Below are 26,194 nucleotides of genomic sequence, written 5' to 3'. Positions count from 1 at the left end.
AATGAGTCCTTAGGTGGCTGAACAGTCCAATACGAGAGCCACAGTCCCTGTCACAGCTGGGACAGATAGTCGTTGAGGGAAGGGGTGGGTGGGACAGGTTTGCTGCACATTCTTTCTGCTGCCTACGCTTGTTTTCTGCATGCTCTCGGCGATGAGACTCGAGGCGTTCAGCGCCCTCCCGGATGCACTTCCTCCACTTAGGGCGGTCTTGGGTCAGGGACTCCCAGGTGTCAGTGGGGATGTTGCACTTTATCAGGGATGCTTTGAGGGTGTCCTTGTAATGTTTCCTCTGTCCACCTTTGGCTTGTTTGCCAAGAAGGAGTTCCGAGTAGAGCGCTTGCTTTGGGAGTCTCGTGTCTGGCATGCGGACGATGTAGCCTGCTCAGCGGAGCTGATCGAGTGTGGTCAGTGCTTCAATGCTGGGGATGCTGGCCTAGACGTGGCCAGGAGCAGTGGTGCAGATACAGGGCGAGCAATCACTGCGGTGTAGATACAGGGTGTAGGGTAATTTCTGTGCTCTGGGCTATATTGAGTATAATTATAATGTAATATAATATATAATTAAGGTAATATTAATATATTATAATGAATGTAATCCAGTTCCAGTTCCATGTTGTGAGCGTGTGTGTGTGTGTGTGTGTGTGGCATGGCCAGCCCACACTGCGATATGTGCGTGCTAGTTCCTTGCAGCAGAGCAGGTCTCCAGTCGGCTTGGGTAATCCTTGCCACTGGACCAAGACCTAGCTCTGTCAAGCCTGTCTGGTGGCTGGTGTGCAACGGCCACCACACGTTAAAAAAATCCAAGCATTGGCATCTTCCACCTTCAACATGTAGTTCAGGACCTGGACTATTAGGCCCTTCATTGAAACACCTGTGAACTCATCCCTTTTTGGCAGGGAAGCAAGTCATCTTCAATACGAGGGACTGCCTATGATGATGAAATATTGAAAAGGACTTGCGCTGATAAAACGCCTGCGTTGATAAAGCGCCTTGTAAAACCTCTCGGAAACATTACTCAGTGTTTTACATTCAATTAATGAGCTTGAAGTAAAGTGAGGGTAATTATGTAGAATTCATGGCCAGGAGCAGGGGTGCAGGCCTTTTGGTTATTTTTGTTGTGATAACGACCCTGGAAAGGCCACACTTATTGGCCATCCTCAGTTGCTCTGAACTGAGAGGTTTTCTAGGCCTTTGCACTGGCATCAAACAGACAATATGGGACTGGGCCACCAAGTGAGTGCACAACAACAATTGGCATTTATATAGCGCCTTTCACATAGTAAAATGTCCCCAGGCGCTTCACAGCAGTATTATAAGACAAAACAGATAAATTTGACACTGAGCCACATAAGTAGTAGTTACAGCAGGTGACCATGAAGAAAGATTGCAAAGTGCCACAGTACAGTGGGACCTGGGGGTACTTGTGCATGAAACACAAAAGGTTAGTATGCAGGTACAGCAAGTGATCAGGAAGGCCAATGGAATCTTGGCCTTTATTGCAAAGGGGATGGGATATAAAAGCAGGGATGCCTTGCTATAGCTATATAAGGTATTGGTGAGGCCGCACCTGGAATACTGCGTGCAATTTTGATTTCCATATTTACGAAAGGATATACTTGCTTTGAAGGCAGTTCAGAGAAGGTTCACTAGGTTGATTCTGGGGATGAGGGGTTTGACTTATGAGGAAAGATTGAGTAGGTTGGGCCTCTACTCATTGGAATTCAGAAGAATGAGAGGTGATCTTATTGAAATGTATAAGATTATGAGGGGATTTGACAAGGTGGATGCAGAGAGGATGTTTCCACTGATGGCGGAGACTAGAACTAGAGAGCATGATCTTAAAATAAGAGGCCACCCATTTAAAACTGAGATGAGGAGAAATTTCCTCTCAGTGGGTTATAAATTTGTGGAATTCGCTGCCTCAGAGAGCTGTGGAAACTGGGACATTGAATAAATTTAAGATAGAAATAGACAGTTTCTTAAGCGATAAGGGAATAAGGGGTTATGGGGAGCGGGCGGGGAAGTGGAGCTGAGTCCATGATCGGATCAGCCATGATCTTATTGAATGGTGGAGTAGGTTCGAGGGGCCGTATGGCCTACTCCTGTTCCTATTTCTTATGTTCTTATGTTCTTAGTAAAAGCTTGGTCAAAGAGGTAGATTTTAAGGATCGTCTTAAAGGAGGAATATGAGGAGAGACTGGATTGACTGGGCCTTTATACACTGGAGTTTAGAAGGATGAGAGGGGATCTCATAGAAACATATAAAATTCTGACGGGATTGGACAGGTTAGATGCAGGAAGAATGTTCCCGATGTTGGGGAAGTCCAGAACCAGGGGACACAGTCTAAGTATAAGGGGTAAGCCATTTAGGACTGAAATGAGGAGAAACTTCTTCACTCAGAGAGTTGTTAACCTGTGGAATTCCCTACCGCAGAGAGTTGTTGATGCCAGTTCATTGGATATATTCAAGAGAGAGTTAGATGTGGCCCTTACGGCTAAAGGGATCAAGGGGTATGGAGAGAAAGCAGGAAAGGAGTACTGAGGTGAATGATCAGCAATGATCTTATTGAATGGTGGTGCAGGTTCGAAGGGCCGAATGGCCTACTCCTGCACCTATTTTCTAAGTTTCTATGAAAAAGAGGTAGAGAGACAGAGAGGTTTAGGGAGGGAGTTCCAGAGCTTGGGGCCCAGGCAGCTGAAGACACAGCCACCGATGGTTGAGCGATTATAATCAGGGATGCTAAAGAGGGCATAATTTGAGGAGCGCGGAGACCTCGGGGGGGGGGGGGGTTGTGGAGCTGGAGGAGATTCCAGAGATAGGGAGGGGTGGGGACATGGAGCGATTTGTAAACAAGGATGAAGTGAGAACATTAATGACTTTGCTCAGGGAAGAAATAATCTCCAGCCTCAAATTTCACTGTGAGTCACCATGCAGTAACACTAATTACGTCATTAACTTTTCCAAGATTGCTGCTTTGGCCACAATGTGTTGCAAACCGATCAGAATGAAAACATTATAATTGCAACAAAAACAAACGGTCTTTACCATCTTCCCCGTGTACCGCTTCCAGATGATGCAAGGCACCCAGGATGTTGACTTACTGCGGCTGGATAATTAATCTTTCCATTGTATTGCAGGCTGTGCTTCACACCCAGGTCAGAAGTGCTGTCTTTCAGATGAGACGTTAAAGAGAGGGCAGACAGGGCCTCAGTTTAAGATGCTACTTAAAACCCACCTCTTCATCCAAGCTTTTGGTTACCTATTCTATTATCTCCTTCTGTGGCTTGGTGTCAGTTTTTCGTCTGAAAGTCGCTCCTGTGAAGCGCCTTGTGATATTTTACTACATTAAAGGTGCTATATAAATGCAAGTTGTTGTTCAGGTTGGACGTAAAAGATCCCATGGCTACTATTTCGAAGAAGAGCAAAGGGGGAGTTCTCACCGGAAGTCCTTGATAATATTTATCGCTCAATTAACACTAAAAAAAACACAGATTACAGAGTTATTTAAAAACATAAGAACATAAGAAATAGGAGCAGGAGTCGGCCATTCGGCCCCTCGAGCCTGCTCCGCCATTCAATAAGATCATGGCTGATCTTCCATCTCAACTCCACTTGCCTGCACTATCCCCATATCCCTGATTCCCTTAATATTGAAAAACTTATCGATCTCCCTCTTGAATATACTCAACGACTGAGCCTCCACAGCCCTCTGGGGTAGAGAATTCCAAAGATTCACAACCCTATGAGTGAAGAGTGAAGACATTTATCTCATTGCTTTTTGTGGGAGCTTGCTGTGCACAAATTGGCTGTTGTATTTCCTACTTTACAACAGTACTACACTCTAAAAGTACTTCATTGGCTGTGAAGTGTTTTGGGACATCCTGAGGTTGTGAAAGGCGCTATATAAATGCAAGTCCTTCTTTCTTTCCTTTTACTGAGTCAAATGATAATGACGTATAAATTCAGCATATGTATAAATTGGGGGAACTGCTCTTTTTGCCTTGTGGAGAGGGCATGGGGAGACGTCTCATGCGCTGTGGTCGTGCTCGGAGAAACCACCTCAAATCCACGGAATGGGCTCCTGTGTGGTGCGGTGGAGGTGACACACTGGGGTCATTCAAGAAAGGATTGGTGATGTGATGCCGGCCTGGGGAAAGAGTGGACCTGGAGGATTCTCTGCAAGGACAGACTAGAATGGACCGCATAGAACCTTCATGTCCATCTCTATCCTGTGCCGCGGAGAGAGAGGAACCAGAAGATCTCTGTTGGTGCTGAGGGGTTCGACATTTTCTGTGCTCCTCCTGAGCGCATGAACACTCATTTCTAATGGGATTATGGGTAACGAGGGATAGAACAACAACAACTTGCATTTAGGTAGCACCTTTAATGTAGTAAAATGTCCCAAGGTGCTTCACAGGAGCCTGTATCCTAACTCGCTCCAAGTCCCGCTCACCCAGCACTCTTGTGCTCACTGACCTACATTGGCTCCCGGTCCGGCAATGCCTCGATTTCAAAATTCTCATCCTTACATTAGTAATCCCTCCATGGCCTCACCCCTCCCTATCTCTATAATCTCCTCCATCCCTACAGCCCTCCAAGATCTCTGCATGCCTCCAATTCTGGCCAATTGAGCATCCCTGGCTTTGAGACGTGCCTTCAGCTGCCTGGGTCCTAAGCTGTGGAATTTTTTCCCTAAACATCTGTACCTCTTTCTCTTCTCAAGGCCCCATCTCTTTGACCAACTCACCTGTCCCAATATCTCCTTATGTGGCTTGGCGTCAAATTTTGTTTGCTAATCGCTCCTGTGGAGCACCTTGGGATGTTGCACCATGTTAAAGGTGCTATATAAATGCAAGTTGTTGTTCTCAGACCAAACTTGATACCAGGCCGCATAAAGAGATATTAGGACAGGTGACCAAAAGCTTGGCCAAAGAGGGTGGTTTTAAGGAGCGACTTAAAAAGGAGGAGAGAGAGGTGGAGAGGCAGAGAGGTTTAGGGAGGAAATGCCAGAAATTCGGGCCCAGGCAACAGAAGGTACGGCCGCCAGTGGTAGGGCGATTAAAGTCAGGGATGCTCAAGAGGCCAGAATGAGAGAATTAATGCTGAATGCTTAAAGAGGTAATACTGGAAGAGTCTGTTTCTTATGTACAGGGTGATTAGAATTTGGAAAGCAGGATGAGTGAATATGGGACCAAGACAGCTAAATGGAGTTAAGGTACAGATCAACCATAATATTGAATGGCGGAAGATACTTAATGGGCTGAATGGCCTACTCCTCCTGTTCCTATGAGTGGCTAATTAAAGCCCAGACAATCACAGTATTTAAGAGGGAATTTGATTGACTGGAATGTCTAGAACTTGGGGGCACAGTCTCGGGATAAGGGGAATGCCATTTAGGACTGAGACGAGTAGCAATTTCTTCACTCAGAGGGTTGTGAATCTTTGGAATTCTCTGCCCCAGAGGGCTGTGGATGCTGAATCGTTGAATATATTCAAGGTTCAGAGAGATAGAATTTTGTAATCTCGGGGAAATCAAGGGTGATCAGGCGGGAAAGTGAAGTTGAGGTCGATGATCAGCCATGATCATATTGAATGGCGGAGCAGGCTCGAGGGGCCGTAGGGCCTACTTCTGCTCCTAAATCTTCCATCTCTGGAAGTTGGAGGGAGCTAGTACAGTGCAGGCACCATGTACTCTTTCTGCATTTGAGGTTGCCATGGTTACCACTAGCCAATCAGGAGGTCAGAAGCAACTCGACATTCATTGACGCAAGCACAACATTTTAATGGTGTAACTAATTGAATCATCAGTAAAAGAAAGAGAGAAAGCATCTTTCATTTCTGTAGCAAAATACTTTATTGAATAAAAATAAATAAATACAAATCCTTATTATTAAATACATTCCAAAATAATTGAACTGCGCAAGTTTAATCCAGACAGCGGGCAAGATCTACTTGTCACACAGAGCATGTTTTAACATAAAACATCGTCCTTTACCTGCCACAAACGGCAATTGGGAATCTCTGGCTGCTCCAACACAAGATTACAATTGTGCAAGTACTCCCCAGACTAAAAAGGTGAAAGGTTAAAGGTTACTGGCTAAAGGTTAAAGGTTAAAATATTCTGGACAAAAAAGCAATTGGCTTCCCTACATTGCAGGTAATTGACTGCTCCCGTTTGGGCCCCATTCCAGAGGGTGTAGAATGATCTATGCATTGTGGGAATGTCATTTTTGCTGTTATTGTGGAGAAACACAAGTTTGGGACACCTCCATGGGGGAAGAAGACTAGGGGAGAAGACAGCCCTGGTGAGGTGACACCAAGCCTGAATCCTATTCGCTGTCGGAAGGAGGAAAGACAAACGGAGATAAGGAATTTGCGAGGCCTTCGGGAAGGCACGAGTCGAGCTCGGTGAAGGAAGAATCTCCATTTCAACGCTGTAGAGGTGTCGGGAAGGAGGGAGGCTGCATTGGATGCAGAGGAATGTCCTGATGGGTATTAAGCCAGAGAGAATGGTCATCAACAGCACAGAGAGAAAGGGAAGATGGGAGTGATTTGACTCGAGGTCGGAGAAGGATCGATCACCAATCAGGTTGCAAGCTTGCTCCTGTATCCCAGGGGCGCAAGAGAGTCTGCCCAGATGTGAGAGCAGTATTAGATGGACTTGGGTTTTCCCAGACAGTGCATAGCAACCAGACATTGACTGGTGGCACGAAGGCAATCCCACAATGCACTTTGACAAGTACAGGTTACATTCAAATTTACATTTAAGAGAAACACAGCACTGAACAATAAATAAATGGTACCAGCTCACATGCGGGGAAAAAAATAATAATTTACACGCATTATAAATACATTCTTGAGACAACAGCCAACAGAAGGTTCAATGCCAGTCATGAATGGACTGGCACAGTGCCCATCACTAGACTGGCACAGTGCCCAACAATCTAGAGATACCAGGGCAGTTCCGATACAGGTCGAACATCCAGGCCAAGTATCTCACCCGGTAACTCCAGGCATTTTGCGATTAGTGTATCCCTGGGGAGTATTAGTTTAAATAACACACTTGTCATAAATTAAAATCAGGGCTGGTTGAGGACAAACCCGCGTGTACTGCCCAAGCTTTCCAAACCTGTGTTCAACACCTCAGCTTATTCAGAGCATGATCATCGCACAACTGTGCTTTTTACCTATTTGTAACGCCTCCTTTGACATAAAGAATCCCACACAGCAGTGCTCCCCGAGGACATCCCTCCCGAGTGTCAGACAGAACTTACAGCACACAATTCAGCCCGACAGGACCATGCTGAAACGGCATGCTGCCACCTCGGAAGGGTGCCGCCTACTGCCCCGACACGGGAATGCCACGCATTTGCCAACCCTCTTCTCGAGTTCACAAATGAGTTGGCCAACTTTGTCCCAAATTAGAGTTGCAGATTGCACTGAGGGCCCTCCAAGCTTAATTTGAACTAGGTTAATAAGTCTCAGCCATGGCTCAACGATAGCGCTCTTACCTCTGAGTCAGAAGGCTGTGGGGGGATCAAGCTCCCACTCCAGAGACTGGAGCGCAAAATCTAGGCCGACGCTCCCCGTGCAGTGCTGAGGGAGTGCTGCACTGTCGGAGGTGTCATCTTTCGGATGAGATGCTAAATTCCACAATTGAGAACCTGTGGAATTCTCGACCACAGAAAGTTGTTGAGGCCAGTTCGTTAGAGATGTTCGAAAGGGAGTTAGATATGGCCCTTACGGCTGAAGGGATCAAGGGGTATGGAGAGAAAGCAGGAATAGGGTACTGAGGGAATGATCAGCCATGATCGTATTGAATGGTGGCGCAGGCTCGTAGGGCCGAATGGCCTACTCCTGCACCTATTTTCGATGTTTCTATGTATACCGAGGGATGTAATTGATCCTGTGGCCACTCGAAGAAGCAGCAGCAACACAGGGAATATTTATCCCGCAACCAACATTGTTAAAAAAAAACAGCTTATCTGGTCATTATGACATTGTTGGTTGTGGGATCTTGCTGTGCGCAAATTGGCGTTTCCCTGCTTTACAACAGTGACTACACGTCAAAACGTACTGTAAAGTGCTTGCTGGCACCCTGAGATTATGAAAGGCCTTCTCTCTCTCTCTATATATATATATACATATATAAATGGAAGGTCTTTCTTTAAAACTGTTCGCACAGGACCTTTAAAGCCAGCACAGATGCTAACTTCCATCCCTAATGCAGCCTGGGCTGGATTTGAACCTAGATTCTAGAGGCCCAACCCGCCGGACTTTACAAGTCATTGCACTCTGCTGGCCAACAACAACAACAAAAATACACCATTCCTCACAAAGCAAATATTCCAAAGAAGGTCTTGCCTTCCTTAGTGTCCAAGTACTTGAGCACCTTGTCGGTCACCCTGGAGTAGATCCTGTCGCCGGCCTCGAACTCGAAGATGGCGCCCTGGTAGGAGGTCTTGTACCAGGGGTCGTCGTGCTGACCATTGTGGCAGACCGATTTGGTGGCCCTGAGCAGAATGGTCTCCTCTGGGTAGGCCAGGGAGAGCTTGTGCATGTCGTGGCTGAGGAAGACGGTGTTCCCCTCGCACTGGCTGGAGTAGAAGACCACCTGGGTGTAGATGAAGTAGAAGCCGGGCCGGCTGATCAGCAGGCTGTTGTTGGCAAACTCGATGCCGTGAGAGAATGCAATGCCTGTCTCCTTTTGCCAGGCCAGCTTGTTGGTTTTCCCCTTGATGGGATCAGCTGAGAGAGACAAGGACAAAGTGTAAATATACCACCGTCGTTCCCTCTTTCCCTATTTTTTATTCCTACGATGGGGGCAGGAGGGGGAGGCTTCAGTTTTCACGCTCATGGAGAAGAGGGGCTTTAAGTGTTGGGGGACTGAATGACTTCAGAATTCAGGCACGCCGAATCAGCTAGCAAGAGCATTGAGTGGAGTTGGAGCCTGCCCAGTGGAAGAGTGCAGCGCCCTCTGCTGGGCTATCATGTGGCTCAACAATACCAGAGGAGCCACTTTGCAGTCATTGCAAAGGTCCATTGTCTCGCCCGTTTATTCTCCAATTTTGTTTCTTTTCTTTGTCCCTCTCTCTCCCTCTCTCTCTCTCGCTCTTCCTTAAAAATGAAGCATTACACAGAATGTACAGCACGGAAGCAGGCCATTCGGCCCAACTGGACTATGCCACGAACCCATTGGATCACTTGGTTAACACACTACCCACAATTCCAAGCCCCAGGAGGGATATTTTTGTCTTAATCACTCTCGGGATGTGGGCGTTGCTGGCAAGGGCCAGCATTTATTGGCCATCCCTAATTGCCCTCGAGAAGGTGGCGGTGAGCCGCCTTCTTGAACCGCTGCAGTCCCGTGTGGTGAAGGTTTTCCCAGAGTGCTGTTCGGGAGCGAGTCCCAAGATTTCGACCCAGCGATGATGAAGGAACGGCGATATATTTCCAAGTCGGGATAGTGAGTGACTTGGAGGGGAACTTGCAGGCGATGGTTTTCCCATGCGCCTGCTCAGACAATCTCCAGTAGCTGGTCTCAGTACAAGGTGATTGAGGGGCAGGAAATCGAGGAAACTTCCTGCTTGCTGTCCCGTCACCTCTGCAGGCAGTGCACATGTGTGAGACAAAGTTGGGACACAGCTCTGAGACCCCTACTAGTCGAAGTGTCATGAGCCCTTGGATGAGGTATTGTTGAACACAAGCTGCTCCCCAGAAAGAGGCACAGCTTTCAGGGGCGGTTGTTGGGGAGGAGGCAGAAGATCTAGAAACTAAACATGTATTCAAAATCAGACGCACAAATACCCATCTCACCTTTACAGGGTCTGACAGACAATTAAGCTTATTTACGTTGACCTTAAGCTTACATAGAATTCTAAGACACAGAGACAGGCCATTCGACCCAACAGGTCTATGTCGGTGTTTATGGTCCATACAAGTCTCCTCCCACTCCTCTTTATCTACCCCCATCAGCATATACTTCTATTCCTTTGTCCCTCATGTCTTTATCTGGCTTCTCATTAAATGCACCTATGTTATTCGCCTCAACCACTCCCTGTGGTAGCGAGTTCCACATTTCTAACCACTCTCTGGGTAAAGAAGTTTCTTCTGAATTCCCTATTGCATTTATGTGTGTCTATCTTCTACTTATGACCCCCCCCCACTATTTTTGGAATCCCCACAAATAGAAATGTCTTCTCTACGTCTAACCCTATCAAACCCCTTCATAAACTTTAAAAAAAATTTGTTCCTGAGATGTGGGCGTCGCTGGCAAGGCCGGCATTTATTACCCGTCCCTAATTGCCCCTTGAGAAGGTGGTGGTGACAACTGTGTGTCTTGCTCGGTCATTTGAGAGGGCCGTTAACTACATTACTGTGGTTCCGGAGTCACACACAGGCCAGACCGGGTAAGTTGGCAGATTTTCTTCCCTAAAAAGGACATTAGCGAACCATTTAAATTACATTACAACAGTGACTAAACTTCAAAAGTACTTCATTGGCTGTAAAGTGTTTCGGGTCAGGAATAGCGCTGTATAAATGCAAGTCTTTCTTTCTTTTTAAAGATATTCATCTACTTGTCTTTATTAGTCAAGGCATAAAATACAAGAGCAAGCAGGTTATACTTGAGCTGTATATAACACTAGTTGGGCCACAGCTAAAGTAGTGTGCAGTTCTGATCACCATATTACAGGAACGATCTGATTGCACTGGAAAAAGTGCAGGAGATTTACAAGAATGTTGCCTGGACTGGAGAATTATGGCTATGAGCAAAAGATTGGAGATGCTGGGTCTGTTTTCTTTGGAACAGAGGAGGTTGAGGGGTCACCTGATTGAGCTGTACGAAATCATGTGGTGCCTGAATAGAGTAGAAAATAAAGACCTGGTTCCCTTGACAGAGGGGTCAACAGCCAGGAGGCATAGATTTAAATAACTGGGGGGAGGTATATGAGGGGAAATATCTTCACCCAGAGGGTGGTGCGGTTCTGGAGCTCACTGCCTGAAAGGGTGGTAGAGGCAGAAACTCTCATCACATTTAAAAAGTGCTTGGATGTGCACTTGAAGTGTCGTAACTTACAGGGCCAGGACCAAGAGCTGGAAAGTGGGATTAGTTTGGATAGCTATTGGTCAGCCGGCACGGACACAATGGTCCAAAATGGCCTCCTTCCCTGCTGTAAATGTCTATGATTCTACGATCAGGTCACCCCTCAGTCCTCCCTTGGCTTCAGATTTGTAGTTAGTGTAGAGCAGGTTCACAGTACATTAGACTCGGGTACACTCCAACCTGTAACATCCTGGTTAAGGATCCCACGGACTCTCATTGCTCCTGCAGCAGACACGAAAGGGAGCTGGTGCCAGTGAAAGACACCAGAGGGAGAGGGACGGTGACCCAGATACCACAAGGGGGCAGAAGAGTAACGTTAGCAGATTAAAGTCTAGCTACACTTGGGGTTAACATTGTGCGGTAACATTGAGGGAACGCCGGCAGATACGGATGATACTCTGCTGTCTGTGATATATATATATAATTATGCAAATTAATTAACCCTCCTTTGATAGTCTGCTAAACATCCGTCTGCATCAATAATAGCCCCTTACCTGTCAGGTGTGCTGCGATTTTTCCCCTTGGGTCGTTTCCCACTTGATTCATGAGACGAGGTAGGCCTGGAAAAGAAAAGCCGGACTCTCAGTCGCTATGGCGATGCACATGAACCAAAACTGACTGACAACACGAGAGAGAGAGGGGGACAGACACAGAGAGAGAGAGAGAGAGGGACAGACACAGAGAGAGAGAGAGAGAGGGACAGACAGAGAGAGAGAGAGAGAGAGAGGGAGGGACAGACAGAGAGAGAGAGAGGGGGGGACAAAGAGAGAGAGGGGGGGGACAAAGAGAGAGAGATTGGGGACAAAGAGAGAGAGGGGGGGACAAAGAGAGAGAGGGGGGGACAAAGAGAGAGAGGGGGGGACAAAGAGAGAGAGGAGGGGACAAAGAGAGAGGGGGGGACAAAGAGAGAGAGGGGGGGACAAAGAGAGAGAGGGGGACAAAGAGAGAGAGGGGGGGACAAAGAGAGAGAGGGGGGGACAAAGAGAGAGAGGGGGGGACAAAGAGAGAGAGGGGGGGACAAAGAGAGAGAGGGGGGGACAAAGAGAGAGAGGGGGGACAAAGAGAGAGAGGGGGGGACAAAGAGAGAGAGAGGGGGACAAAGAGAGAGAGGGGGGACAAAGAGAGAGGGGGGGACAAAGAGAGAGATGGGGGACAAAGAGAGAGAGGGGGACAAAGAGAGAGAGAGGGGGGACAAAGGGAGAGAGGGGGGACAAAGAGAGAGGGGGGGACAAAGAGAGAGAGAGGGGGGGACAAAGAGAGAGAGGGGGGGACAAAGAGAGAGAGGGGGGGACAAAGAGAGAGAGGGGGGGACAAAGAGAGAGAGGGGGGGGGACAAAGAGAGAGGGGGGGGACAAAGAGAGAGAGGGGGGGACAAAGAGAGAGAGGGGGGGACAAAGAGAGAGAGGGGGGGACAAAGAGAGAGAGGGGGGGACAAAGAGAGAGAGGGGGGGGACAAAGAGAGAGGGGGGGACAAAGAGAGAGAGGGGGGGACAAAGAGAGAGAGGGGGGGACAAAGAGAGAGAGGGGGGGACAAAGAGAGAGAGGGGGGGACAAAGAGAGAGAGGGGGGGACAAAGAGAGAGAGGGGGGGACAAAGAGAGAGGGCGGGACAAAGAGAGAGAGGGGGGGACAAAGAGAGAGAGAGAGAGGGGGGACAAAGAGAGAGAGAGGGGGGGACAAAGAGAGAGAGAGGGGGGGACAAAGAGAGAGAGAGGGGGGGACAAAGAGAGAGAGAGAGGGGGGGACAAAGAAAGAGAGAGGGGGGACAAAGAGAGAGAGAGGGGGGACAAAGAGAGAGAGAGGGGGGACAAAGAGAGAGAGAGACAAAGAGAGAGAGAGGGGGACAAAGAGAGAGAGAGGAGGGGACAAAGAGAGAGAGAGACAAAGAGAGAGAGAGGGAGGACAAAGAGAGAGAAAGACAAAGAGAGAGAGGGGGGGACAAAGAGAGAGAGGGGGACAAAGAGAGAGAGGGGGGACAAAGAGAGAGGGGGGGGACAAAGAGAGAGAGGGGGGGGACAAAGAGAGAGAGGGGGGACAAAGAGAGAGAGGGGGGACAAAGAGAGAGAGGGGGACAGAGAGAGAGAGGGGGGAACAAAGAGAGAGAGAGAGGGGGGGACAAAGAGAGAGAGAGAGGGGGGACAAAGAGAGAGAGACAAAGAGAGAGAGGGGGATAAAGAGAGAGAGAGGGGGGGACAAAGAGAGAGAGACAAAGAGAGAGAGAGACAAAGAGAGAGAGAGTGGGGGACAAAGAGAGAGAGACAAAGAGAGAGAGAGACAAAGAGAGAGAGAGAGGGGGGACAAAGAGAAAGAAAGACAAAGAGAGAGAGGGGGACAGAGAGAGAGAGAGGGGGACAAAGAGAGAGAGGGGGGACAAAGAGAGAGAGGGGGACAGAGAGAGAGAGAGGGGGACAAAGAGAGAGAGGGGGACAAAGAGAGAGAGAGGGGGGACAAAGAGAGAGAGGGGGGGACAGTCAGGTGGCACTCACCACTATTAGCGGGCAGATTCTCCGCTCCCCTCAGTGTTGCTTTCTGCAGAAGGAGACAGAGAGAGTTGGAGATTAAATAGAGGCTCCACACAGAAGCCTAGACATTACTGTGGACCTCAGTGGGCACTTGGAGGTAGAACTGAATTGGGCGGCAGCACAAAGCAGGCGATATGGCACCCGCCCGTTCTAATTCCCGCCTGATATTGGGTCTCATTGACTTCCAGCGAATATGAGGTGGGGCGTATAACGGGCGGGTGGGGCGACACCGCCCAAGGACAGATTTCTACCCCATGGCGTGTTCCTGTGAGTGCCCTGATCACGATTTTCCAACTCCTACTAATTTGACCTAAAACGTTAAAATCGCGGGGCAGTTTTTTTGCGCCGAAAATTTGCGCCGCGGGGTTTGCGCGTCTCGCCAAACACTAGGGGAAAGGGGAAATTCGGTAGCGTCGGGGGGGGGGCGTGCCTGTGGGCCACTGGCCACAGGGCTGGAGTTCCCGCGGGAGCCAGTTTCATCCGAGCTGCAGCAACTTGAGCGAAAATTCGGCGTAAAGGGCGGGGGAGGGCACGCGGCAGCGAAATTAGCAAGAAATTCACCTCCCCGTGTCTCGGAACGCCGTAACAGTCACTCAACCGATCGAACAGTCCTCCAACCTCGAGGGCTCGGGCCATGGGGGTTAATGCTAGAGAGACTGGCGGAGCCACACGTCACACCGCAATTTCGACGGAGCGAAAATAAATCCAGTCGAAGTAGCGACTGCAGAACGTACCGAAATTTAACGCTTTCGATAAAAAGAATTGAATAACAGCAACTACATTAAAACAATGACAAGAGTGGAGCTCAGTGCCTGACAGAAGTGTTACATACCTGGCTTGACTGGTTTGAAGTTAGAGGCGCGATCTGACAGAATAAGAGATACACAGAGACAGCCCCGAAAGCCAAAAGTGTAAAGGTGCACAGAAGCTTCAGAACCCGGCTGCCCTTAAAGCCCAACTCTTCCACTCCAACCTCCCTGCCTTTCTCAAGCTCTGACAGTATCTTCTCGTTGCTCATGGTCATGCTAGGTTGCTGCACAGAACGCTGCTAGGGTCTGTCTGTGTATCTGTCTGACTCTCTCTCTCTCGAGTTGCCTCTGGCCAACACGCTGAAGCGGCTCAGTATTTGAAGTACATCGTGGGAATTACCCAGCTCAGCCCAGCCCCCAAGAACTGAGTGTGACACAGAGAAAGAGAGAGAGAGTTTGTGAGAGAGAGCGAGAGAGAGAGAATGAGAAACAAGTGTGGTAGAGAAAGAGAGTGAGAGCGAATTATAGTTTGAGTAGAGAGAGAGAGAGAGATAGACAAGAGTGAGAGAGAAAGAGAATGCTGGAGAGAGTTTGTGACAGAGACTGAGAGAAGAGACAGACAGAGAGAAACAGACAGAAAGAGAGAGATAGAAACAGAGGGAAAGACATACAGATACCTGGAAAACAGGGCCTTACAGGAATAGAGGTGGATGTGAAAGTTTATTTTTACTTTTAAAATATTGGGGTATCCCCTCACCCCATCTTGCTTTTGATTTTAATCACATTTTCTCATAAAAGTGGATTAATTTATTGCTAAGTACAATGATTCATAGAGTTAAAGTCATATCCAGCATGGTGCGAAAGGAAGTGTTTATCAAGCTGTAGACCCAGAGGATATATGGGGAGGGGAGTGGTGGGGGGGTTGGTGGGTAGAGTGTAGGAAAGGGGGGGCAGATTATATGAACTGTTTCTTTTTGAAGCAACGGAAAAGGAAAAGGATGAGAAGAATCAGGGGAATCAGCAGTACACGGTTAGAGTGTGATGGACTATGTAAAAGGGGCAATCACATCCCAGTTACCGTGTAAGAGGCAAGTTATATACCTCAGCACATTGCAAGCAACTGATCCAAGCATAGAACTCAATGGGACAAATCCCCAGTCATTGAACAGAATCCAATCCAATTCTCGCCCCATTCCCAGTCATTTTATAGAATCCAATCCAATTCTCTCCCCATTCCCAGTCATTGAACAGAATCCAATCCAATTCTCTCCCCATTCCCAGTCATTGAACAGAATCCAATCCAATTCTCTCCCCATTCCCAGTCATTGAACAGAATCCAATCCAATTCTCTCCCCATTCCCAGTCACTTTACAGAATCCAATCCAATTCCCTCCCCATTCCCAGTCATTGAACAGAATCCAATCCAATTCTCTCCCCATTCCCAGTCATTGAACAGAATCCAATCCAATTCTCTCCCCATTCCCAGTCATTGAACAGAATCCAATCCAATTCTCTCCCCATTCCCAGTCATTGAACAGAATTCAATCCAATTCTCTCCCCATTCCCTCCAATTATATTGAATTTCAATGGACTAAACCCCTTTGCATCTCTTCCAATGTATCGAATTCCAAAGGATTAAACCTCTTGCCCGTTTGCTCGCACTGTTAATAATTTCCCCAATCCCCAAATAAACGGTCTTCACTGTGTTTCAGATGGGTTCTCCCAAGTGTCTACATTTTGTTCTGCCTTTTTTGCTGTTTTGCTGAGAGTTTATGTCTGAATGAATTTTTCGAAGGATCGGTGGGACAAAGAATAGACAACTATTTCACTTCAGCGGGATTTGGTGCCATTGCCCCTTATTCCCTCTTGGCCTTAAAGTTCACTCACATGCAGCACTATAGTGCGGTCGGGGGAAACTACCTCCCACAGAATGATATATGTGAACACACCTTTCATTATTCCAAACTATGTACCATTAAATCTAGTCAACTAACATCCTCTGCCTCATTCTCTTTATCTGTCTAATCTTTGTTTTTATCACTTTGCCACATATGCCAATTCAGCTCAGTGCTAGTGTGCTTGCTGGTGAGTTAGAAGGTTATGGGTTCAAGCCCCACTATGGTATTGAGCACACTGACACTTCAATGGTATACTTAGCAAGTGCTGCCTTATTGCCTGTTATAGGTGTATAAAACTCTGGTCAGACCACATCTGGAGCACTGCATTCAGTTGTGGGCACCACACCTCAGGAATGATATACTGGCCTTGGAGAGGTGCACTGCAGATTCACCAGAATGATACCGGTGCTCAAAGGGTTAAATTATGATGACAGGTTCATAGTCGAGGCTTGTATTCCTTTGAATATAGAAGATTAGGGAGTGATCTAATTGTGATGTTTAAGGTGATTAAAGGAGGCTAGGCCTATATTCCCTCGAGTTTAGAAGAATGAGAGGGGATCTTATTGAAATGAATAAAATTCTTCAGGGGCTTGCCAGGGTGGATTCAGGGAGGATGTTTCCTCTGGCTGGGGAGTCTAGAACCAGGGCTCACAGTCTCAGAATAAGTGGTTGGTCATTTAGGACTGAAATGAGGAAGAATCTTTTCAATCAGAGGATGATGAATCTTTGGAATTCTCTCCCCCAGAGGGCTATGAATGCTTAGTCGTTGAGTACATTCAAGACAGAGAGCGATAGATTTTCGGATATTAAGGGAATCAAGGAATATGGGAATAGTACAGGAAAGTGGAGTTGAGGGAGAAGATCAGCCATGATCGTATTGAATGACGGAGCAGGCTTGAGGGACTGAATGGCCAACTCCTGCTCTTAATTCTTACGTGCTTACGATAGGGTAGATAGAGAGAAACTAACTCCTCTGTTGAGGGGAGTCCAGAACACGGGGGCATAATCTTAAAATGAGAGCCAGGCCGTTTAGGGGTGATGTCAGGAAGCACTTCTTCACACAAAGTGTAATGTGAATCGTTAACTCACTCCCCCAAGAAACTGTTGAGGTTAGAAAATTTCAGAACTGAGTTTGATAGATTTTTTCTGGGCAAGGGTATTAAGGGATATTGAACCAAGGCAGGTAGTTGGAGTGAAGATACAGATCACCCATGATCTTATTAAATTAGGAGGATATCTGATCGTGGTGTTCATTATTCTAGCTGGATAGTTCCACGAGTCAGTGTGTGAGTGATTCAGGGGAATAGATGTAAGATCATCACCGAAACAGCAAAGAATTAATTTTTTTTGGCAGAGTGCTATTAGGAGTTGGAATTTCCGACCAGAAAAGAGGGAAGCAGAATCACATTTTAAAGGGGAAGTGCATAAATACTTTAAAAAACAAACATTTGGAAGGGTCGTTGGAAAGGTTCGGGGAATGGGACTAAGTGGAGAACTCGTTCAGAGAACCGGTGCGGGCACGGTGGGCTGAATGGCCTCCTTCTGTGCCATATTGTGTATTTTACAGCACAGAAGGAGGCCATTTGGTCTGTCGTGCCTGTGCCAGCTCTGTCCAAGGGCATCGCGCTCAATCCCACCTTTTGTCCGTAACCCTGTACGTGCTTCATCCTCAAGTACCTGTCCAACCCCCTTTTAAAATGATATGTGGACTCAGCTTCCACCAGTTTTTCAGGCAGAAGCAGACTGGTTCAAGGGACAAGAAGGACACATCAGTCAGTGCCTGACTGGAGATATGGAGGGGCGAAATTGGCCCTCGCCCCGATTGGGAGAAGTAACCTTCGGGGACTGAGACTTTTATCGCCTGGCCCGGAAGTCCCACCACCGATGCGGAATTGGGACATCGCGCCCCCCCAAAGCTCCTGGGAGGTGGTAGTGCCCTTCCCTCCCCCAGGCGAAAAGGTCATAGCGCCCATTTAGCGCCCCCCGGAGGCACTAACGGAACTATAACATGGAACAATTTTGCCCTCTTGCTGTCTAGTTAGGCTGGCTTGAATGGAACCAGAATCCTGCAAGGAACCAATCAGTAATTCTTTCTGAAATGAAATACGTGACCTTACATGGAATTACATTTGATTTACAGCACAGAGACAGGCAATTCGGCCCATCTGGGTCTATGCTGCCGTTTATGCTCCACACGAGCCTCCTCCCACCCCACTTCATCTAGCCCCATCAGCATAACTTTCAATTCCTTCCTTCTTCATATGCTTATCGAGCTTCCCCTTAAAGGAATATATCCTATTCACTTCAACCACTCGCTGTGGCAGCAAGTTGCACATTCTCACCACTCTCTGGGTAAAGAATTACATTTATCAGTGACGATCTTATATTTATGGCCCCTAGATCTGGTCTCACCCGAAAGTGGAAACACCTTCTCTACGTCTACCCTATCGAATCCTTTCATAATCTTAAAAACCTCGATTTGTCGCCTCTCAATCTTCCATAAAATCTTTTCCTGATAATTATAACCTCTGAGTTCTAGTATCAGCCTTGTAAATCGTTTTTTTTTCAAAGCACCTTCTCTATTGTCTTTATATCCTTTTCCCTGAGACCTGGGAGTCCCTGGCCAAAGACCGCCCTAAGTGGAGGAAGTGCATCCGGGCGGGCGCTGAGCACCTCGAGTCTCGTCGCCGAGAGCATGCAGAAATCAAGTGCAGGCAGCGGAAGGAGCGTGCGGCAAACCAGTCCCACCCACCCCTTCCCTCAATGACTATCTGTCCCATCTGTGACAGAGTCTGTGGTTCTCGTATTGGACTGTACAGCCACCTAAGAACTCATGCTAAGAGTGGAAGCAAGTCTTCCTCGATTCTGAGGGACTGCCTATGATGATGGTGATATCCTTTTTGAAATATGGAGACGGTAACTATGTGCAGTGCTCCAAGTGTGGTCTAACAATGGTCCGATACAAGTTGAACATAACCTGCCCTACTTTTTAGTTCCATTCCTCCAGTACAAACCCCCAGTGCTTTGTTTGAATTTTTGATGGCCTTGGGTACTGCAGGTTTAAGTGAATGCAGGTGGAGCAGGGAAATAGTTTTACTGATAACGGTACGACCAATATTAACAGGTGCATGACACATCCTGCTGAAATCCCCAGGGAGATTATTTAAAGATAGTGGGTGTACTGTACTTCCTCTGCTCTCTACCACCCTCCTTTGAGAAGTACTGCATATTACAACCTCGCTGCAGTAAAACTGAGTATCATCGTTTTCAGTGTATTTTTTTTGCTCATTCGAAATAACTGCTTCACGAGATCTTTAAACTGCATTTTGCGTCAAATTATTTTTGTTGTTTCTGTAGGCAAACACAAAAGCTGCTCTGTGGCAGCTGTGTCCCACGAACATAGGAACGGGAGGAGGCCATTCAGCCCCTCCAGCCTGTTCTGCCATTCTATCTGATCATGGCTGATCTGTATCATAGCTTCTTCAGTATCAGAATTCTTACAGGGCTTGACAGGGTAGATTGCAGGGAGGATGTTTCCCCTGGCTGGGGAGTCTACAACTAGGGGTCACAGTCTTAGAATAAGGGACTGAGATGAGGAGAACTTTCTTCACTCAGGGGTGGTGAGTCTTTGGAAGTCTCTACCCCAGAGGGCTGTGGAGACTCAGTCTTTGAGTATATTCAAGACCGAGATCGATACATTTTTGGGATATTAAGGGAATCAAGGGATATGGGGATAGTGCAGGAAAGTGGAGGTAGAAGATCAGCCATGATCTCATTGAATGGTGGAGCAAGCTCGGGGGGCCCAATGGCCTACTCCTGCTCCCATTTCTTATGTTCTTATGTTACCTGCCTTTGCTCTATGTCTCTTGATACCCTTATTCAACAAAAGTCCAGCGATCTCAGTCTTGAAAGCTCTGCTTGTCTTCCAGCATCCACAGCCTTTTGGGACAAAGAGTTCCAGAATTCCACTATCCTTTGTGTGAAGAGGTGCTTCCTGATTTTCCGGGCCTAACTAATTTTGAAATTGTACCCCCTTGCTCTGGAATCCCCCACCAGAGGAAATCGTTTCTCTGTATCTACCCTATCAAATCCCTTTATCATTGTTAACACCTTGATCAGATCACCCCCTCAACCTTCTATTCGCGAGGGAATACAAGCCGAGTCTATCTATGCAAGCTGTCCACCTAATTTAACCCTGTTAGCCCAGGTACCATTCTGGTGAATCTGCGCTGTACCCTCTCCAAGGCCAATATATCCTTTACAGCCAATGAAATAGTTTGGAGTATAATCACTGTTGTAATGTGGGAAATGCGGCAGCCAATTTGCGCACAGCAAGCTCCCACAAACAGCAATGTGATGATGACCGGATAATCTGTTTCAGTTATATTGGTTGAGGAAAAAATACTGGCCCAGGACACTGGAAGAGAACTCTCCTACTCTTCTTCTAAATATTGCCATGGGATTTTTTTATGTTCACTTGTGAGAGGACGGACAGGGCCTCGGTTTAACATCTCATGCGAAAGACGGCACCTCCCACAGTGCAGCGCCCCCTCAGTACTGCCCCTCCGACAGTGCAGCACTCCTTCAATACTGCCTCTCCGACAGTGCAGTGCTCCCTCAGTACTGCCCCTCCGACAGTGCAGTGCTCCCTCAGTACTGCCTCTCCAACAGTGCAGCACTCCCTCAGTACTGCCCCTCCAACAGTGCAGCACTCTGTCAATACTGCCCCTCCGACAGTGCAGTGCTCCCTCAGTACTGCCCCTCCGACAGTGCAGTGCTCCCTCAGTACTGTCCCTCCGACAGTGCAGCGCTCCCTCAGTGCTGCCCCTCCGGCAGTGCAGTGCTCCCTCAGTACTGCCCCTCCGACAGTGCAGCACTGCACTAGAGTGTCAGGCTAGATTTTTTGTGCTCAAGTCCCACAACCTTCTGATTCAGAGGCAAAAGAGTGCTACTCACTGAGCCAAAGATGACTTATTCAGAAATAGAACTGAAAACAAGAACTGAAACAACGAGCTTGTGTGTAATGTCACCAGGGGAAATAAAATGTAAGCCACTGAGACGCATGGATGCTGAGCTCTCAATAGGGGTCTTCCCTCCGCCATGATTCTCCCTTCTCTCACTGAGTGTCAACATAGGTGGTCCCTCGTGTCGAGGATGACTTGCTTCCACGTCAAAAAGGGATGAGTTCACAGGTGTTTCCATGAAGGCCCTAATATTCCAGGTCCCGAACTACATCCTGAAGGGTGGAAGATGCCTTGCTTGGATTTTTTTTAACGTGTGGTGGCAGTTACACACCAGCCACCACACGGGCTTGACAGAGCTAGGTCTTGGTCCAATGGCAAGGATTACCCAAGACTAACTGGAGACCAGCTCTGCTGCACGGACCAAGTGCACACACATATCGCAGTGTGGGCTGCACCTGGGCCCTCGCCTCTTTTGGGCCCCAAACTCACCCCTCTCCTGGGCACCAATTACGTCACTCCACAATCACTCGCCGCTCCTGCTCCCTGACCTCGCCGCTCCTGCTGTACCTGCCCACGCTCCAATCAGTGACCTGGATCTTGGTGACGTCCAATCAAGGCCATCAGCAGGTCGGGGCCTTCAAAGGAGGTTACCACTTCAAGGTACAGCGCGTGCTGGAGGGCGATGGCTTTAACAAAACAATCAAGAAGTGTCAGCCGTGGCTCAGTTGGGGTCACACTCGCCTCTGAGTCAGAAGGTTGTGGGGTCAAGTCCCACTCCAGGGACTGGAGCACATCAATCTAGGCTAACACTCCAGTGCAGTGCTGAGGGAGTGCTGCACAGTCGGAGGTGCCGTCTTTCAGATGAGATATTAAATAAATGCAAATAGGTCAACTCAAAAAGTGACAATAGGAAGTAAGGTTTTGTAGACCAGGCGTGTGTGCAGATGTTAGTATATTATCGATAGAAAGGTATATGGAAGATCACAGGGGAACCAAATTCATTGGCCCAGAATTTGTGGTCGGAGGCTTCCCGCGGGCGGGTTTGGTACAGACCTCTGGGATCACGTGGGCCGGTCCAACCTATCAGTGTAGGGGGATCCCCATTTATCCATATGTATCACTGAGTGTAATGTCACCGTGTGTGCTCAGGTCTCTGGAGTGGGACTTGAACTCACAACCAGAGGTGAAGATGCTGCCCACTGAGCCACGGTTCAAGCCCCACTCTAGGCACTTGACCACAAAATCTAGGCTGACACTCGCAGTGCCGATACTGAGGGAGCGCTGCACGGTCCGAGGGGCCGTCTTTCGGACGAGGCGTTAAACCGAGGTCCCCGTCCGCCCTTTCAAAGAAGAGCAGGGAGAGTTATCCCTGGTATCCTGAACAATATTTATCCCTCAACCATTATCTTATTGTTGTTTGTGGGAGCATGCAGTGCGCAGATTGGCTGCCAAAATTCCGACATTACAACGGTGACTACGCATTAAGAAGTACTTCATTGGCTGTAAAGTGCTTTGGGGTATCCTGAGATTGTGAAAGGCGCAATATAAATGCAAGTCCTTCCATTTTCATTTTCTAGTATGCATTGGATAACATAATTCACCACCCTCTGGTAAGGTGTGGCTCGTGTGTCCCTTGGGTTCGTCTCCTGTACCTATATAGGACACACTAGGTAACAGATATTAACTGAATCCACTGGGTGCAGATTCATAGCTCACTTCCATCAGAAACTAACGATGGGATTTTTTGCTTGCATCCTCTCTGCAATATCAGCCAGTTAGAGTCCACATTGGGAAAACGTCCAGTCACTACCTCACTGCTTTCTGATTACTGGGCAGGGAATCAAGGGTAATTTCCTGGTGTGTGAGGCTTCAGTTAAGGAGTTCACGGTTGTGAAACTGAGCCTTATATTCCTCCGTGTTTCTGTGCAGGCTCCTGTGATTCTACACCGGGTAAAAGGGATCACTTAATTTCTGCCCAGCCAATATGCACCTCATAGCCAACTCCTGTATACGTACAGTCCTCACTGCTTAACAAGAAAGAAAAAAATTAAGAAAGATTCGCATTTGTATAGCACCTGACAGGACATCTTAAGGCGCTTTAAAGCAAATGAAGTACTTTTGAAGCGTAGCTGCTGTTGTAATGTGGGAAATGCGGCACACGATTTGCGCACAGCAAGCTCCCACAAACAGTAACGTGATTACGACCCAGATAATCTGTTTTTGTTACGTTGATTGAGGGATAAATATTGGCCCAGGACATCGGGGATAACTCACCTACTCCTCTTCGAAATAATGGCCACGGGATCTTATACATCCACCTGAGAGAGCAGATGGGGCCTCGGTTTAACGTCTCATCTGAAAGACAGTACCTCCGACGGTGCGGCACTCCCTCAGTATTGCACTGGAGTGCCAGCCTAGATTTTTTTTTTGTGCTCAAGTCCCTGGAGTAGGACTGGAACCCACAACCTTCTGACTTAGAGGTGAGTGTGTTAGGCACTGAGCCACGGCTGACAAAGGACAGAGTGATTTGCTCCTATCTGGTACAGTGCCATTCATGGTTAGCTATTCAACTATTCAACAGCATTGCCCCCAAGTCATCAAGATCCACGCACGGCCGTGGACAACGTGGATCATTTCCCATACCTCGGGAGCCTCTTATCAACAGCAGTAGACATTGACAACGAGATCCAACACTGCCTCCAGTGCGCCAGTGCAGCCTTTGGCTGCTTGAGGAAAAGAGTGTTTGAAGACCAGGCCCTCAAAACTTCCACCAAGCTCATGGACTACAGGGCTGCAGAAATACCCGCCCTCCTGTATGGCTCAGAGGCTTGGACCATGTACAGTAGACACTTCAAGTCACTGGAGAAATACCACCAACGATGTCTCCGCAAGATCCTGCAAATCCCCTGGGAGGACAGACACACCAACGTTAGCGTCCTAGACCAGGCTAACATCCCCAGCATTGAAGCACTGACCACACTTGATCAGCTCCGCTGGGCAGGCCACATTGTTCGCATGCCAGACACGAGACTCCCAAAGCAAGCACTCTAATCAGAACTCCTTCACGGCAAACGAGCCAAAGGTGGGCAGAGGAAACATTACAAGGGCACCCTCAAAGCCTCCCTGATAAAGTGCGGCATCCCCAGTGACACCTGGGAGTCCCTGGCCATAGACCACCCTAAGTGGCGGAAGTGCATTCGGGAGGGCGCAGAGCACCTCGAGTCTCATCGCCGAGAGCATGCAGAAACCAAGCGCAGGCAGCGGAAGGAGCATGTGGCAAACCAGTCCCACCCACCCTTTCCCTCAATGACTACCTGTCCCACCTGTGACAGGGACTGTGGCTCTCATATTAAACTGTTCAGTCACCTAAGGACTCATTTTTAGAGTGGAAGCAAGTCTCCCTCGATTCATAAGAACATAAGAACATAAGAATTAGGAACAGGAGTAGGCCATCTAGCCCCTCGAGCCTGCTCCGCCATTCAACAAGATCATGGCTGATCTGGCTGTGGACTCAGCTCCACTTACCCGCCCGCTCCCCATAACCCTTAATTCCCTTATTGGTTAAAAATCTATCTATCTGTGATTTGAATACATTCAATGAGCTAGCCTCAACTGCTTCCTTGGGCAGAGAATTCCATAGATTCACAACCCTCTGGGAGAAGAAATTCCTTCTCAACTCGGTTTTAAATTGGCTTCCCTGTATTTTGAGGCTGTGCCCCCTAGTTCTAGTCTCCCTGACCAGTGGAAACAACCTCTCTGCCTCTATCTTGTCTATCCCTTTCATTATTTTAAATGTTTCTATAAGATCACCTCTCATCCTTCTGAACTCCAACGAGTAAAGACCCAGTCTACTCAATCTATCATCATAAGGTAACCCCCACATCTCCGGAATCAGCCTAGTGAATCGTCTCTGTACCCCCTCCAAAGCTAGTATATCCTTCCATCAGTAAGGTGACCAAAACTGCACGCAGTACTCCAGGTGCGGCCTCACCAATACCCTGTACAGTTGCAGCTGGACCTCCCTGCTTTTGTATTCCATCCCTCTCGCAATGAAGGCCAACATTCCATTCGCCTTCCTGATTACCTGCTGCACCTGCAAACTAACTTTTTGGGATTCATGCACAAGGACCCCAGGTCTCTCTGCACCTCAGCATGTTGTTATTTCTCCCCATTCAAATAATATTCCCTTTTACTGTGTTTTTTTCCAAGGTGGATGACCTCACATTTTCCGACATTGTATTCCGAGGGGCTGCCTATGACTGACTATTCAACATATACAGTGCACACTGGGTATTTACCGACCCTTCACCCCCATCTGGTACAGTGTGGGAAGTGCATGTCAAAAAGGCATCCGGGGAGCTGTATCCAGTGAGCGGCCAACTTCTTCAGTAAGGAGAGAAACTTTCCTCGTGCTAGGAACACGGAAACCTATTGGAATCACAGAATCAGGAAGGAGGCCATTCGAACGAAGGAGGCTTTGAACGAGCTATCCCATTAGCCCCACTCCCCCAGCCTTTTCCCCACAGCCCTGCAAAGTCTAATACAGGTTGAAGCTCCTTTATCTAGGACTCCCTTATCCGGAACCACCTCTTGTCTGGAACCATTCCCGGGTGGTGCATGCACAGAACTCCGACATGAACAAATTGAACAAATTGATATCCTTCCTCGCTGCCAACTCCCGCAATCGCTGGCCTGACCCCGCGATCTACTCCCTCCACCCACCCCCCACGATCTCTCTGCCGCACTCCCAGCCCCAAGCCAGCCAGCCCTGATATCCCCTTGCTCAGTACCTGTCCAATGCAGTTTAAAGTAGCCACTCCTCGCCTGGAACAAAACCCTTATCCGGAACAGGCCAGGCCCCAAGGGTTGTGGGTAAAGGAGGTTCAGCCTGTACTTGGCACTGGGACAGTAAACACTGTGAAGATGTGCTTGTACACAGTTTAACATGTAGTATTTA

The 26,194-nt window shown here is 48.0% G+C and overlaps 1 protein-coding gene across 1 annotated transcript; it reads right to left on the bottom strand.

Moving 5' to 3' along the window:
- Window positions 1–8,333: 8,333 nt before the first annotated feature.
- LOC139230352 (tumor necrosis factor-like) lies at window positions 8,334–14,644 on the bottom strand. The gene is made up of 4 exons (XM_070862180.1): window positions 14,459–14,644; window positions 13,591–13,633; window positions 11,600–11,665; window positions 8,334–8,749 (listed from the first exon to the last, which is right to left on the bottom strand). Exons 1-4 carry the CDS (start codon window positions 14,642–14,644, stop codon window positions 8,334–8,336), a joined length of 711 nt encoding a protein of 236 aa, XP_070718281.1.
- Between the last annotated feature and the right edge of the window lie 11,550 nt (window positions 14,645–26,194).

The sequence above is a fragment of the Pristiophorus japonicus genome, chromosome 19 (assembly GCF_044704955.1).
Source record: "Pristiophorus japonicus isolate sPriJap1 chromosome 19, sPriJap1.hap1, whole genome shotgun sequence".
Taxonomy (NCBI): Eukaryota; Metazoa; Chordata; class Chondrichthyes; family Pristiophoridae; genus Pristiophorus; species Pristiophorus japonicus.
Note: the sequence above shows the minus strand (reverse complement) of the source record. Positions and strands in the feature narration are given on the sequence as shown.

Bases quoted from the DNA above. Each gene is read 5' to 3' on its own strand.
- LOC139230352 (XM_070862180.1), bottom strand. From the start codon at position 14,644: ATGAGCAACGAGAAGATACTGTCAGAGCTTGAGAAAGGCAGGGAGGTT. The intron at 13,634-14,458 runs GTATGTAACACT...CTCCTTCTGCAG, and splicing joins CTTCAAACCAGTCAAGCCAG to AAAGCAACACTGAGGGGAGC. The intron at 11,666-13,590 runs GTGAGTGCCACC...TTTCTTTTCCAG, and splicing joins GAATCTGCCCGCTAATAGTG to GCCTACCTCGTCTCATGAAT.